The 17,602-nt window shown below is 36.3% G+C and overlaps 1 protein-coding gene across 1 annotated transcript in view; it reads right to left on the bottom strand.

The window, feature by feature from the left end:
* The window catches only part of KCNH7 (potassium voltage-gated channel subfamily H member 7), a 131,822-nt gene that overhangs the window by 32,292 nt on the left and 81,928 nt on the right, over positions 1–17,602 (bottom strand). Inside the window, exons 6-8 of the mRNA XM_059877429.1 lie at positions 5,630–5,882; positions 2,525–2,730; positions 660–756 (exon numbers count right to left, since the gene is read on the bottom strand). Coding sequence (XP_059733412.1) covers positions 660–756; positions 2,525–2,730; positions 5,630–5,882 — 556 coding nt within the window. The remainder of the gene's footprint in view (positions 1–659; positions 757–2,524; positions 2,731–5,629; positions 5,883–17,602) is intronic.

Genomic DNA, 17,602 nt, shown 5'->3' with positions numbered 1-17,602 from the left:
TATTCTTGTCTGGAGAATCCCATGGGCAGAGGAGCCTTGTGGGTTACAGTCCATGAAGTCACAAAGAGTCACACATAACTGAATGACCTAACACTTTTGCACTTTCACTTTCATGCACATCTCCTACGTGAAAATAGGATAGGGCTTCCTAGGTGGCGCTATTGGTAAAGAACCTGCCTGCCAATGCAGGAGACAATGCAGGAGACGCAGGTTCGATCCCTGGGTTGGGAAGGAGGAGGGTTCAATCCCTGGAGGAGGGCATGGCAGTCCATTCCAGTATTTTTGTCTGGAGAATCCCATGGACAGAGCAACCTACAGTCCATAGGATCGCAAAGAGGTAGACACAACTGGATCGACCTAGCACACACATGCATGCAAAAAATATAATTAAACTATGGGTATAAACGAAATTACTTAGGGGAAGAGTATGATATAGAATAAGAAGAGAAGAAAAGGGCCTAGGATCGGGTCTTGAGAAACACTGTTGAGAGTTATCAATCAGAAACCACATCATTAACTACTGAAAAAAGCAAAGGATTTGCCTTCTTAAAATCTGAATTAATTAATTACCCTTGACATAAGAAGTACAATGAGCATTTAAATAAGCAGGACTAATATTCACATGCTCCATATTTGAACTTTAGAAAAGAATGAATTACCTTTGTCTTCTTCACTATCAAATGACAATCTCCTTCGCAGTTTACAGTGGTCTGCTTCAGAATCATTCACGGACTGTGATCGTAGTAAGAGATCAGCCTTTGTTAATGGAACGTGAAGATAAAGTGGAAGATTATTCAGTTTGAACACAGTGTATCATCAGTAAACTCTACTATTTCATATCATTTCAACCACTAAGACTTAATTAATAGATTGCAGGCAAATAACTACAACAATTTGCTTAATGATTTTCTCTAAATTATAAAATAGACAGAATAATTCTAGTAGTTTAACCAGGGAAATCATAGTTGTAGAAGTTATTTATCAGAAATGTTTCGGGATGATGTCAATACTTACAGACAACATATATTCCTTCCTGTGTAATATATTTTATGTAACTTGGAAAAGTTAAAATAAAAATAGCAATAATTTTAAAAATTGAAAAATCTGTATCATTGCAGAAAAAAATGTGTAGACTAATTATAATTAGCTATGATGTTTAAATTACATGGTAAAGATTACAAGGTTAAATTTCATAATAAATACAAGGTCGAATTCAATAAACACTATGCTCTGAACCCTGTTTTGTTCCCCATTCTTCCTTCCTCTCTTGTAAACAAAACTGGAGGTTTCCAAATAAATAAAACAAATGGAAACTTCTGTTTTGTTTATTTGGTTGCTGCCTAAAATTTTTACAAAGAAGTTATCTGAGGTAGATGCTTGTTTTTTGAAGCAAAATAAAAATGAGGTCAGTGATATTAAACTGCAACTTGATAAAATTCTGAATTAAAATCATTATAAAAAGCATACGCTCTTGGTAACTTGAACCTCTTACCACCTGATTTTTCAACTTTCAGCATTTTGTAAAGTAATTTTCTGAGCTGGTGCTTCGGGTTATCAAATAGTACTCTGGTGACCTTAAATTCTTTAAGTCTCTTCTCTCACAGAATCCTGGGAATGACTATAACTCCAGGGAAAATGAAATCTACCGTGTTTTACCTATTGACTTGAGAATCTTACTTTCCAGAGACTTTATTAGTTAACATTAAAATACACTTGCAAGTGTCAAAACATTTGGTTTCTGGCAAAAAATGTATTTAGAGTTGGAGTTAGGATTATGAATTTGGTGGGGAGGGGGAAGAGATAGAGAATAACCTAGTAATAAATTGTGGGCTGCAACATAAAATCTATTCTTAGAATACTCATGGGTGATAAGGACACACTTTCCTGGTGGAGGAGGGTGAGTGAGGGCCTTAGAGGCTAAGCCCTGGAAATTGATCCTATGTTAAATCACTTGTAACATTATTTAAGATACTATTTCTACTAGAGTATATGATATTCATTCTGCATCAATAATTTTGACTTAGGTATAGGCCTGATTAATTTATACTTCTACAATTTAGAAATTGTGTTAAATATGTATCTAAACTTTAAGAATTTAACTTCTTCATGATTATTGAAAAGATACTGCTAACCAATATACAGTGTAAATAGTATCTGAGAGAATATTTTAACCTCTGTATAAGATAAACTCTTTTTAGGTGATTTTCAATAGCCTAGAATCACCCATTTATAACAAATAACTGTCACATTCAATATAAAAAAAAGGTATTATAGATCAAGCATAACTCCTAAAAGTTCCTAAAAGGTCAAATTGAACTACTAAAGTTATTCAACATACTTGAGGGCAATTAGACCTAATTCCTTCTTTATAATTGAGAAATTCTAATATTAAGTTGGTTTTTCCTTTCAAATATTCACAATTGTTTAACTGTTTACACTATTTCACTTGATCTTTCAGAGGTCCTTGGGCAATCAAAGGATAAAATAAAACGTCAGAGTCCAAAAATGAGCAGGTAACATATACCTTCGCACTCTCGTGCCTCAGGTTGAAAGTCAACTCTAGATTTGTAAGAAAGTGATCGGAAAACTCAGGATACATGTCCAAAACCTCTAGCAAATCTTCTCTCTGAATCTTATGCAAGTCACAGTATGTGAGTGCTCTTACATCTGCGTTAGACTTTCCAGGTTTGGCATAAAGGTGGACCATTTCTCCAAATATATCATTTTTTCCTAAAAGATCAAAAAGGAGAAAAGAAAAAAAAAAAAAGAAATGAAAGAAATCTGAACTTAATGTTTTACTTCTAAAATTTGAAGGGGACCACTGACCTATCCCTGAACCAAACATTTCACATGTGAGACCTGACGGCCAACAGACACTTGGGCAGCACAACCCTAGAGCCACGTACTGACTGCCCCAGTCGTATTTGTTTGCTGACCAGAATTTCACCTTTTAGAGCCCTGGTCCTGGTATAATCCCCATTATTTCCTAGTTTTGATTCTTTGGCTAAGCATCTGGAATGCAGCAAACATGGCTTTGGTCTGCTATGTTTTTGGCAAGTCTAGTGTGGTCTAATTCTGCCCCAAAGTTTCTATCTCAGAATGGTCTCAGGAGGTGATGCCAAGCATGGGTTTATGGTAGATCTTTTTTAACCTAGAGGACTAGGGGTACAATTTGAATATACCCGGTTTCCTTTGGTAACTACTTTTGGAACTCCCCTTAATAATACATCTAGTTATATTTTCTCAACAAATACAGTCATGTTTTTAAACTGTATGGCCTTTATTCCAAAGGTGTGTCCTTCCTGCTTTTTTGCCAAGCCTGGGGTTATTTCAGTGTCTGGTTTCTGATGGGCCTTTCCCATCCCCTCTGCCTAGCCACATGTCACTTCTTTCCTAGGTCTCCTTCAACTATGAGGATGATAATGACAGTAACAACAAATGCTTATTGAAGACTAAGTAGGTGTCAGGCTCTGCATCAAATGCTTAGGCGCATTATCTCACTTGATCCCCAAAATAACCTAATGAAAAAATTACTAATTATTATCCAAATGTTATGAAAATGAAAGAGGATTAAAGAGTGTAAACGGATTAAGTCAAGGTCACCTTCTTAGTTGGGTGAAATAAAGGTAGAGAGAGAGCAGCCATAACTACATCCCATTAATTCTGACTCCAGTTAAAATCTTTGCACACTTGATATATCTCATCTCTTCCCATTATTTTCCCTGAATGTCACGGCCACTTAGATCTTTCTTCAGAAAGCCAAGATACTTAAAAATTGTACTTTTGAAATACATGTGCATTAACTACTGATGGAGTATTGATTATGTAACTTTTAAAGGTAGTAGATGGCACTGTAAAATGTACCTTCTTACATATATACATATATCCTAAAGCTACTTTTCAGATTTAGAAAAATCTTAGAGGATCTGTTACTTATCTTTTTGGTAAACAAGTTCATATATACCCAACTATGGAAACTACCAAAGACTTTTAAACAAAAAAATTCAAGGTAAAAGAAAAACTCTGTGATGTTCTTATTTTAAATGTGAATGTAATGGGGAGAAATCAGATGCCATATCTTTATAAGAAAAATTGATGTTGGAGAGAATATTTTAACTTTCATTTAAATAAATACTTAGCTTTTAAAAAAATTGAATGAGGAATCATAATTTCTGAGATTTTTAAGTGAAGATTTACATGGAAATGGAGACAGGAAAGGAGAATCTCTTGAAATTCTTTATAGTTTTGATATGTTAGTACAGATATTATCAGAGAAAAGCTCTGAACTAAATTCAGCATGAGCTTTGTATTTGTATTTTACATGATTGTAAGTGAGCAAAGAGTAAGCCAGTCACCATGTACAGCTTAACTACATTCTAAAATTACTATTTTATAAAGCAAGACAGCTTGTTACCTTCCTGTAGAAGTTAAGGCTGGCTGATTTGAAGATCAGGAATGCAGTGATGCATGCTTCTTCCCTGGCAACAGACTAGAACTGTCAAGGCCAAATCAAGTGAAAATCTCACTTTACTCTGTAGCTGCTAAGTGATTTAAAATATATTTTTATTCTTGGTCTGCTTATTGGATTATAAACCAAATTGTACCTCTGATCAAGTTTGAAAAAATGTTTTTAAAATTTCTCATCATAGTATAATTATCAAGATATATAAATCTCTCAAACATCTTCATTCATGTATTGGGTCTGTGTTATGCCCACTGGTTCTATACAATAGTGAAGAAAACAGCCCATATCCTCATCCTTTGGATGTTAATATCAAGAGTCAAGTAAAAGGAAATCATTGAATTATGTACTTTTTATTTAAATAGAACCAGATTTAATCCATGGGGAAAAAAATGAGTGCACATGTTCCCAAACATTGGGAGTGGGTGCTCCCAGGGAGACAGAGCCTTAAACTTACTGGCTAAGGGATAGGAGAGAACAAAAACTGATCTCATTTCTCTCTGCTCCCTCGTGCTTGCCAATTGTTCTAATATTCCAAAGAAATCCTACCAGTTCACACTGGCTAAATTTATTTTTGAAGAGGCAGATTGGAGAGATGGACTTTCTTTTGCACCCAAACCAGTTTAACTTATGAGTTTTTATCTCCTCAACACCTTGATCCCTGTGTGTTGTTTATAGCGCTATATTACTGATAACCTAGGTAAGGACTCATATAATTCTGTCTGATGGGACACAGTAGTAAAGTGTACAGCAAATAGATGGATTCATCAACATACAAATCCAGTTCATGACAGGCATTGGCACATGCTAGCAAGTATGCTTACTACATATACATCTTATTTAAAGGTGATAAGGACTCAGCATGAATCCACGATCCTGTAACATGAAAAGGAAAATGCCATTTTCATATATTTGGCCTCAAAGGCTTAAGTGGCTGCCAAGAATGGAAGCATTTACACACCAGAGAACAAGTGAGAGAGTCAAGAAAATGTATTTTCTGCAAGGTTAATTTGATTTGAATTGAATTTTAAGTAAAGCTTTAAAATTATTCATCAATCTTAAACAGTACTCATAAATAAATGGAAAGTCCTGTTTTCTGTCATTTTAAACCATGCACGACACTGGCTAAAAGCTGAATTTGTGACTATCCAGTTTTAAAACACTTACCCAGAATAGCTACCACAATGTCATCTTTGAGGATTTCAATGGAGCCTCTGGATAAGAAATAAAGCGCAGTGAGGACATCCCCACAGTGAACCAGGGTGTCTCCTGGAGGTGCATGGGTGGTCTTGAACTTCATTGCCAAAGCTCTAAGGCAACCTTTACTTGCCCCCCGAAAGGCTTTGCAGTTTTGCAGCAAAGTCTGGTTGAGATGTAGACAAATGTCAGCTTGTAAACATTCTGGGAAACCCTTTAGGACCTGAAGAAAAAAAGAGAAAGAGTTTCATACTACCAGCACACAGAGGATCTCCACCTGAAATAAAGTACACTTCTTGTTCACAGCACTTCAGGTGTAGTAATTGTCACACAGGAGTTCTTACAATGCTTCTACTTCACCTAACTTGATGCATATTTGGTTTGCTAAACATGTCAGAATTTGAACTCAAATAACGTGTTCTCTGAATTAACTGCAGGCATACAGACTCAACACAAATGCTGTCTCATTAAAATACCATGCCTACAACATTCCACGCTGCTTCTCATTGCCTGCATTATGTTATGTAGCACCATACTGTGCACAGAGATAATGCAATGTGACAATTAATAGGACATAATTAATGAAAGGTGGTACAACTAGAAAGACAATCTTCTGAAGGAATCTCAAGTCAATTTGGACTGCTATCTCTGGTATACATCTCAGTTATAATTAATATAAATAATGATACTGAAATAGCCATGGTATTTGTAAATGTCATATACCAGAGAGGGCTCTTAGCTAACAATACTTTGAGTATTTACATTTCATAAGCACATTATTTTACACTAAATATTTTGATAAGTACTGAAAATAGAGAAAGGAAAGGAGAACAGCAGAAGTACTTTAAAAGTGTAGTTCAGTTTTCAGAAATGGAAATTGTGCCAGAATTTATGATGCATATATAAAGCTTCTAACAGCTCTACTGTCTTGACAACCTATTCAGCGACTAAATAAAATTTTGTAAAAAAGATTAAACAATAACTTGTGACAAGTGCTACTCACTTTAAACTGAATAAAATTTTATGTTATTCAAAAAAAAAAAAAAATGTCCCATATACAATGAGTCAAAGGTACTCAACTCTTGTGTCTCTGTATGTTTCTTAGCTATTTTGGGTGGCATATAGAGATTTTAATTCTCAGGTTGACTTTCCTCTGTCAGTCAGTAAAAATAAATTTCATTTAAATATTCTTTGGAGTAGAGGGAGGAGGCATTATAAGTGCTTGATAATGTAATTTTAGGATTTCTGACCTTTTTGGGTCAATCTTGTTATTGCTGTCCACTATAGCTAAATGTAATAATAAATTATTTGTGTATGTAATTCTAATACATGTGCTCATAGAAGACCTTCAAATTAAATCATATTTTAGTGAACATATATATATGAAAGCAGCCACAAGGATCCTGCAACTGCAGGACTCCTGTGTGATGCACTTGGTCAGACTGGCTGTGACATGATACAAAGGAATCATTGAAAGACCTGACACACTACAGCCACTGTTTCCCATCTTGCTTCCTTCATCGTAGAGTCACTCACAGAAATAGCTCAGGAGTGTTTTAGAAGAAAAGCCACATACTATGTGTTCTGGTCATGAATCTGCCACAGGTTGATGCTTGTGCAAGTCACTTTATCCATCTGTGTTTCTTTGACAGAGAATAAGAGCCTTTGCAATACTCGAATTTGTCATAAGTTACCAATATATTGTGTGCCAATTGTAAGACACTGCTTACCCAGCTCCACACAGCTGCATAAACTCAGACTTTTATCCCGAAGTTTCTGTAGGACCTAGCTCAGACCCAAAGAATGAGCTCTCTCTCTCCCCTTAACTGTAACCTTCAGGCTTCACCTCCATGACTGGACTCCTGTCTCATTTCCTACTTAGACCAGAGATCTCTCCAGAATGACAGCTCTGTCCATTTCTGCCTTTGGGGTTGGAGATCTTTTTCTTACTCTTTATCGGGATTACAAGCAACACAGCTCCTCTCATGGAAGCAGTCCTCTAGTTTGCTGATCCTTCTGCCAGTCTAAACTAATCACATTGGCTTTGGCAAGTGATGTTAGACTGAAGATAAGCAGGTTTGGAAACTGTCTTCTGCTCTGGTAGGAACAGACTCCAGTTCACTGGTGTCTTTGCATATGATTTACTTTTCCTGGCTGAAGCCCACTGTTGTGATCTCAGCATAACTCTCAGGTATCCTTATACAAATAAAAACATAAGGAACATTATTCCAAGAAACAAATTGGATATGGCTATTTTTCTCTTAGGATTTATCTATAATATGGTACAAAAAGGCATTTTATATTTCACACAAACTGTGGAGATACTGGGCTTCCCCTGTGGCTTAGTGGTGAAGAATCTGCCTGCAATGCAGGAGACTCTGGAGATGTGGGTTTAATCCCTGGGTCAGGGAGACTCCCTGGAGAAGGAAATGGCAACCCACTCCAGTATTCTTGCCTGGGGAATCCCATAGACAGAGGTGTCTGGGAGGCTACAGTCCATGGGTTGCAGAGTCGGACACAACTGAAGCCACTGACCGCCACCAGTGGAGATACTGCTATCATTATAGTAGTCAGAACGAGGATGTTGAACTTACAGCTGCTAGCTTTGTATTTTTCCTGAGGTTTCTAAGGTATATTTCCTGAGTATAACCTGGCTACAGAATAAGAAATTGTGCATGCATGCATGTGTGTGTATTTGTGTGTTCGTGTGTGCGTGTGTGTTTGTGTGTGTGTGTGTGTATGCGTGCTTTGAGCTAGAGATGCAGATGAGATCAAGGTAGGGGTTATACACTTACTGGGTGTGATATGAGCTATGGAGTCAGACAGGCATGAGTTGAAGTTTTAGTTCCATCCCTTACTAGCTGTGACTTATCAAGTCAATTAACTTTTCTTGAGATTCATTTTCCTTTACTGTAAAAATAATATCTACCTCACAGGGTTGTGCCCACAATTAAATGTGATAATGAGTGTAAATCATCCCGTGCATTGTAGACATTCAATAGAAAGTTTACTTCTGGCTTTTCCTGTTGGTTTTTTTTCACACATATTTATTGTTCCTAAAGAACTAACAATTTCTCCTAAAGAGAAATTGTTACATTCTCTTTGCTAGAAATTGAGAGATACAGTGCCCAATGTATTTTTGATGGTCTCATTTGGTGACTAAGAAATTCACCACTAAATTTTGTGTTCCATTGCCTCAGGAGAGTTTTGATTATTTTTCCTTTCATCTCTCTATCTTTTGTTTCCTCTTTATGACTTGTGTTAAATATTTTGGCTTGTAATTTTGCACTCAGGTTTTCACTGTGAGTTGTCTTAAATCCTTTTTGAAAGTAGTCAGTTACTAAATCAATTTAGAAAGATGTTTTTGGAATTCCAGCGTTCTTGGAGTCACCCATGAAGCCTTAAGGGCACTTGGGAAAGTTTTTCAATATCTTTCTCTTATCAAGTGTCTTTCTCATGTGTTGTCAGCTCCTAACACTAATCCTAATAGCAGTGACAATCACTGGAGAAAATAACTCTAGTAGGAGGTACCATGGGGCTTCCCTGGCAGCTCAGTGGCCTAAAGAATCCACTTGCCAATGCAGGAGATGCAGGAGACAGAGGTTTGTTTGATACCTGAATTGGGAAGGTTGCCTGAAGGAGGAAATGGCAACCCACTCCAGTATTGTTGCCTGGAAAATCCTAGGGCCACAGGAGCCTGGTGGGCTACAGTTCATGGCTACAGTCCATCACAAAAAAATTGGACATGACTTAGTGACTAAACAATAACAAAGGAAGTACTATAGAATTCTGTGGAGAGGCCTTTGTTTGTATGTAGTGGGGGTAAGATTCGCAGATCTTGGCATGAAGGACTTGTCTAGATTAAGGAATCCTCCTATGATGTTAGCCCTTAACTGACTTCCTTAATTTTCTTAAGTCAATTACATAGAACTCAGTAGACTAAGATTTATTCATTGAATCTCTTCCTAGCCCAGAGATTTGGAAGTCCTAAGTAAGTTAGCAGCATTGGAATCTGGGTTATGCCTAAGTAAAGGGATTTTACAATGGGAGTTATAAGAGAGGGAGCTGTATTGAAACAGAGGTAGAGGCACAGTGAAAGGGTGGGAAGAAAGGGTAGGGTTTAAGTGGATAGTTATCCAAGGCACCCCTTCCATTGTCCCAGCCATGTTGCCTTTCTTGCTTCCAACTGATTTCCTTTTCTGGTCAGGTGGTTCCTCTGCTAAACTACCTGACTTGGAACTTCCTCATTTAGCATTCGAATAGTGGCATTTTATTGAGCCTGAGCAGATAAAAGCCTTAGCATTTTATTTAGTCTTTAGCCTGGCTAAAAGAGAATCTGTTTCAAATACATAAGTACAAACCGGGACACAGGTTGGTTTAATGATTATTGCAGCCATGCTGCTACACTCGACACGAGCTTCTTGTTTGTCAGGCTCTGGAGCTGCTATGAGGGGACACAGCATCTTTTGCTGTGCAGATGCAGCTATTGTTTTACTGAGTTGGCCTGATGTCAGACTAAGGCCATTGCTCAGTTTCATGGCCTGCAGCTTGGAAAAGAAGTCTTCATTCTTTTAACAAATATTTATTAAGTATCTACTGTATGCCAGGCACTATACTAGGCATGAGAGCATAACAATGAATAAAACATTCTTAAAATATCCCTGGTCCTTAAGCCTCTAAATGCCCTGATTAGGAAAAAAAAATATATATATAAGGTTACTCAGAATTTCCCACATTTTCATGCCAAATTAGACTTTTATAATGCAAGTTTACAATACTAATGGCTGTTCAAAGGAACTATCAAGGTAATAGCTAATTTAAGGTGAGTTAAAAAGTTCCTGAAAGTTCCAGAACATTTTTTTCAAGGCTGATAAAAGTTTCATATCTTAATTATGATATAAAGTCATTTGAATATTTTATAAATGCAAAATTAACTTCCTTTTACTTGAATGTAGGTAGATAAAACTCTATGAAACTCTCAGATTATATAAGATAAATGAGACATTTGTTCTCTTAAGTGAGTAAGAAGTGCTTTCTGTGACTGTTAAATCAATCCCATAACTTAGTACTAGAGAAATAAAATTTTAGGGACATTCAAACAAAACCACCCGACAACCACAAAACAAGATAGAAGTATTAAATCACAGTCAGACTGAAGAAATGACAAATGGAGACAGCAAAAATGGAAATAACTATTCCATATTAACCATCTATCAAACTCTATTATTCCTTCCTCAGATTTAAGATACAAGATTCAGTGTTTGCTGTTTCTTAGCTTGCAATGCAAAACACTCTTTTTGCGGTGTGTATACTATCTAAGTTCTGTTGGAAGAATGTCAACAATTGAATTTTTACCAAAAAAATAAACAAAAACAAAACTCTCCTTTCATAGTGTTTTGAACTCTTGTATTTTATTTTGAAAAAAAGAAAAATATTATCTAATAGAGGTCCCCTATTTAGATAGCATTGGCAAGCTGACCTATGCTGTAATAAACGGCTTTTGGTTTGTTTCACTCAGCAGGGCTTCAGAGAGGGCCATTCCTAAAGGCAGCCTGCAGAGGGCACATGGAGAAAGACAGTCTGAATGTGGCAAATGGTTCCCCTAACAGCAAATTAATCACAGAAACAACTTTGGTAACTGTGATAACTAACAGTAGGAAATTTCCTTGGGTCCTTAAATATACTTAAATCTTGACAAACTAGTATTAATCAAAACATAAATTAACACTGACTAATGAAACATTAAAACTCAAGTATGATTATCAAATGAATTATGCAAGAAATAAAACAAATCTTAAATCTCTGCCCTAAATCACAGCCTTAATATTTTATAGCTTTTTAAAAATTCTAATATGATTATTACATACTATGTGGACATTCTAGATTTGATAACATCTTTAAAAGATACTAAACCTCACTTTTCACTCTTTCTAGAAGATAATGTTGCTCCTTAATGGATTTCATAATTTTGAGGTCATCCCAGATTATATTATTTCTATGATTATGGTTTATCATTAAGGAATAGGGAGAATACATCTTTCGTCTTTCCTTGGTGATTACATGTTTATCCACTGATCAAGTCAGGTACATTCTTTTAGTAGTTTTAAACATACAAATATATATAGTCTTAGTCTGAGATCTCAAACTGCTTTTTCATCTACTTGCTTGTTTTACTTTCATGTGGCTAATGAGAAGAAAGAATTGTTTTAATGCATAGCACTATCACACGTGGCAAGATTGCTGGCAAAGCAGGGCATTGTAGAATCCATGACTAAGGGCTTTTATAAGTCTTGCGAAAATTAACTAATTTTCTGCATGCAACTTTTCAACATATATCATATGGTTACATCATTTAGGCAAAAAACATAAGCAGATCAAAATGCTGCTGCACATAGACATGGAAAACAGTGTCATAAATCCTGAACCAGTTGTGCTACAAGTAAATTTTCTCTGAAAAATGAAAACAGAGTCCTCCCTCCTGTATCTTTCCCTTGTCCCTTCCTTGTCCTGCAGTTCCCGTCCCCAGTTAACAGCTTAATTATGATATGTTCCTTTGCTTTCAGAAGGACACTAAAACTTTAACCTGATCCCAGTTAAGTCAGGGCCTAGGATGGGCTGCAGCACGAGCGATGATGTGTAGGCAGAGGGGATTTACTGCTTTTACATACTTATTCTTGCTACTCCAACTCTGGAGCCCTTCTGCTAAATCAGCAAAGGCCTGACTTAAGAGGGTACACTAGGATTTTTGAAATAAGGTCTCGGGGGAAACCCTGGAACTCACTAAAGTTTCTAAAGGCAAAAGAAGGGATCTGCATCCTGAAAAGCAATTTCAGGACCTTCCCCTCAACCTCCCAATTATTTGAGAGAGGGAGTGAAGGAAGGGATGAAGGAATACCTCATAAATACTTTTTTATAAATGGACTGATTTTAGATGAGCTGAGTTTGCCTACAAATTAAGGAAAAGGGAGGTGCAGTCTGCCATATAATGAAAAAGTGATTTAAGTACCACTTCACATTTGATATACCATATTGAACTTGAATCTAGTTTTATGTTTCAGAAAATTTTCTCATGTGTAATATGTTACAATCATGTTTTGATTTATCAGCTTTATATAAGGAATGTAGAAGGGTGATTTCCCCATTTTTTCACACGAAAACTAAAGAATAAGTGTATTAAGGGTTTCCCTGGTGGTTTCGTGGTAAAGAATTCACCTGCCAATGCAGGAGATGCAGGTTTAATCCCTGAATTGGGAAGATCCCCTGGAGAGGAAATGGCAACCCAACCCAGTATTCTTGTCTAGGAAATCCCAGTGACCGAGGAGCCTGGCCGGCTATAGTCCATGGGGTCAAAAAGATTCGAACATGACTAAGTGCATAAACAACAACAAAAAAAATGCATTAAGGGATTTTATTTGTGGAAGAATTAAGACTCTAAACTTAGTCCAGGATTCCTTCAACCCTTGTGACTTGCCATAGCTGTTCATCAGAGTGGATTTCTAAAGTTGCTACTAGTATGGTGAAGTACAAAATGTTTTCCATTCATTCATCAGTTTTATCGATAAGCAACAAAGAATAGCAACGTAGCATAAATGCTATTTTCTTTTTGTACTGGTTAGGGTCTTTGTTTCCCAGAAAGATTAAAACTAGACAATTCAGTTGTTTTCTAGGGAAAGTGATGGCTCTATTGGCAATTTTATAACTTTTTTCAAAATAGCAGAAGTTCTCAAAATAGCAGAAGTTCTCTTCCTCTATCTAGTAGATTCCCCTTCTGTAAAATGTGTTTAGTCTTGTTACCCAGCACTCCAAATGTTCCATATTGTTGTGTTCTCGTACATTCCTACTTCTACAAATTGAGTTTCAAACCAGCTGTGTAAGTTCCGAAACACGTGTACATCAGCTGTACTTGTTAATGAAATCACATAATTCAATTGTATTGCACATAAAAGAATGAAGTAAGTATGACTAAAGAAAGAGAGCAGGGTTCCCCCATCTCCATGAAAATAAAACGACATGTTTCGGAAAAACTTTATAAAAGTGAGTCATTGCAAACAAATGCAGTCATAGATTGGTTTTGTATTAGGTGTGGGTACTTAAACATTTATAAAAGTGGAAATCTTATATAGTCCATTAACTCTAGAAAAAATAATTAAAAAGTGACTAAAAATCAGAAGCACATGAAAATTAAGAACCACACTCTATGATAACCTTTGGATCAAAAAATACATAATTTAGAATGCAGTAGAAAAATTCATACCAAAATCCATGGAACCACAGAAAAATTTACATTGAAAGGAAAATATTAGTCTTAATGTCTTAGTTATTTCAGAAAGAAAGACTCAAAGAAACTTAAAACAAATGGTAAAAATAATAGAACAAAACAAAGAAATAAAAAAGAAGGTAATGAAGGCAAATGCTGAAGATGAAAAAATAGTAGCAATAATAAATTAATCCAAAGGCTAGTTCCTTGAAAAAAATACAGTGAAATAAGTGAATCTTTCAAAGGCCTGCTAAAGGAAGAAAAAAAGAACAAAAATATGCAAATTTACCAATGATAAGGCAGAGGTAGCTACAGATATGGAAAAGACTAAATAAATGAGTTAAAAGAGAATCTTTGAAGCAATTTTGTAACCACTTTGAAAGCCTAGATGTAATGGATGAATTTTTCCCAAAATATGAATTATCAATATTGACCAAGAAAGAAGCAGAATAAATAATTACCATAGTATAGATTGAATGGTGGTTAAAGAACTACTATTAAAACCACAACGACCACATAGTTTAAGAGATGATTTCTTTCTAACATTTAAAAAGCTTGTAACTATAGAACAATACCACTATAAAATAGATGCACAGTTATGAATAATTTACTGGCTAATACAATCAACAAAATATCAAAAATATCTGTGACCAAGTAGGATTTATTTCAGAAATGCAATAATTTTTTAAAACTATTAGTTTTAATGGTAAAGTTATTTTCAAAAAGTCAGCTACTACTATTCAAAACTGTTTTGAAGAATCTAGTGAATTCATATGGAAAATAAATAGTAGTTTTAAAAAAGAGAATGGATGTATCTCTTTTTGTTGCTGATATGATACTTAGAACATCCAAGAGTAAATCCTCAACGACCTCTCCTCCTGCCCAAACAAAGCAACCCAAATCAGACTAAAACAAACTAAAGGAAAAGTCCGATAAGAGTGAGGCAGATAGGGAATTCCCTGAGAGTCCAGTGGTTGGGACTCTGTACCTTCACTTCCCCGGGGGTGAGGGTTCAATCTCTGGTCAGGGAACTAAGATCCTGCAAATCGTGTGGTAAGGCAAAAAGAACAAATGAAAAAACAATGAGACAGATAATATGTTAACGTGGCTATAAGGAAGATAAATAGCAGGTAAAAACGGAAATGTATAATGTATTTCATTTGGTTGACTAAGATATATAAATTTAAGAATGAATTTAATAACAAAGGTAAGAATTTCTAAGAGCATTAGAAAAATCTTACTGAAGGAGACATAATTTTTTTAGGCTCTACATCAGTGGCTTGCAATCCTGGATACATGTTAGAATAGACATAAAAATACTGATGCTCTGACATAGCTATAGGCAATTCTGGTTTAACTGTTGCAGGGTAGGTCTGAAGCACTAACATTTATATATTCAGATGATTTTAATGTGCAGCAAGGAACTTAATATTGAAATTTCAAAGTCATGTAAAAATTAATATAAAATTCATAGAATGGAAAGGGTTAGCAACAGGTATTTGATTCATTCTCTCTCCTTTCTGAGTAATACCTGGAAAGAAAAGTGACTAGATAATGACAAAGATTAATGACCTGCTCTTCACAAGCACACTAAAGGTGTGGGGCAGCTCTTATCTATGGAGTGGCATTTATCTGTGGCAGGGTGTGTCTAGTTTAAATTGCTTACAGTAAACAAATATTTCATTGATTTATAGGACATTACTTTTTAGAAAATGTCTTGTAAGCTATGTAACTTCCAGACTCTAAAATGTGTGTGTCTGATGACCAAAAGAGCTTCGTTCTGCTTAAGTGTTATGTTATCACACACATGGTTTAGGGGCCTCCTATGTTAAATATGATTTAACTTTTATGCAGGATACTTGAAGCGAAATGCTTGGCTGGATGAATCACAAGCTGGAATCAAGATGGCTGGGAGAAACATCAACAACCTCAGGTATGCAGATGATACCACTCTAATGGCAGAAAGTGAAGAGGAACTAAAGAGTCTCTTCATGAGGATGAAAGAAAAGAGTGAAAAAGCTGGCTTGAAACTCAACATTCAAAAAACTAAGATCATGGCATCTGGTCCCATCACTTCGTGGCAAATAGAAGGGGAAAAAGTAGAAACAATGACAGATTTTATTTTCCTGGATTCCAAAATCACTGAGGGCTGTGACTTCAGCCATGAACTTAGGATGCCTGCTTCTTGGAAGAAAAGCTATGACAAACCTAGACTAAAAAGCAGAGACACCACTTTGCTGACAAAGATCAGTAGAGTCAAAGCTATGATTTTTCTAGTCATGAATGGATGTGAGAGTTGGATGAGTGAAGCTGAGCACCAAAGAATTGATGCTTTCAAATTGCGGTGCTGGAGAAGACTCTTGAGTGTCCCTTGGATAGCAAGGAGATCAAACCAATCAACCCTGAAGGAAATAAACCCTGAATATTCATTGGAAGGACTGTTGCTGAAGCTGAAGCTCCAATAGTTTGGCCACCTGATGCTATGAGCTGACTCACTGGAAGACACCCTGATGCTGGGAAAGGTAGAGGGCAAAACGAGAAGCGGGTAGCAGAGGATGAGATGGTTAACTAACATCACTGACTCAATGGACATGAATTTGAGCAAACCCTGTGAGATAGTGGAAGGCAGAGGAACCTAGTGTGCTATAGTCCATGGGGTTGCAAAGAATCGGACATGACTTAGTGACTGAACAACAATGTTAAAACTTAGAACACATACTAGAAGAAGGATCGCCATGCCTTGATTTGCCTTATGATTACATATATTCTTGAGTAAACTTTGATATTGGTTACAAGTTCTGATTTTTGTGTGCCAGAAATAACAATCTGATCTCTGGGTTATCTCAAAAGCCCAAATGGAATCTGTCATAATTGAATTAAGATAGTCATATATTTTGTATGGAATAATAAATATTCTCATATGTCCCCCCAAATAAGAAAAGCAAGATTAGTAAGAGTTGACTTGCCTTGTCAGATACCAAAGTATGATATAAAGCTATTAACAATAAATCAGAATTTATATTGCCATGTGTGTCATTGCTCAGTCGTTTCCAACTCTTTGTGACCCCATGGACTGTAGCCTATGAGGCTACTCTGTCCATGGGATTTTCAAGGCAAAAGTACTGGAGTGGGGTGCCATTTCCTTCTGCAGGGGATCTTCCTGTCTCCTGCATTGCAGGCAGACGGTCTACCCTCTAAGCCACCAGGGAATAGAGCCAATATGGGAGTAAAGGTATTTGTGCTGAGTTGCATCTGACTCTTTGAGACCCCATGAACTATAGCCTGCCAGGCTCCTCTGTCCATGGGATTCTCTATGCAAGAAAGCTGGAGTGGGTAGCTATTTCCTTCTCCAGGGAATCTTCTCCACCCAGGGATTGAACCTGGGTTGCCTGCATTGCAGGAGGATTCTTTACCATCAGAGCCATCAGGGAATATATATTCCAATTATACCTAATAATTTAATGTATAAATCAGGGGTATTTAAGACCAAAAGAAAAAGTCCTATCTTCCATCCATGTGAAGAAAATTTATAAAACTACATTTCAAACAGATTCAGAATTTTCTTCCTTAATCATATAACAAAGCTCAAAGCCTAGGAAACTACTTGTGTAATCCACAGGTTTACTGGGAACTTTGTGAAACAGGACAGGATCTCTGAAGTATACAGGAAAAGTTGACTAATTGGA

The sequence above is a fragment of the Bos taurus genome, chromosome 2, assembly GCF_002263795.3.
Source record: "Bos taurus isolate L1 Dominette 01449 registration number 42190680 breed Hereford chromosome 2, ARS-UCD2.0, whole genome shotgun sequence".
Lineage (NCBI taxonomy): Eukaryota > Metazoa > Chordata > Mammalia > Artiodactyla > Bovidae > Bos > Bos taurus.
This window is presented reverse-complemented; position numbering and strand designations above follow the sequence as displayed.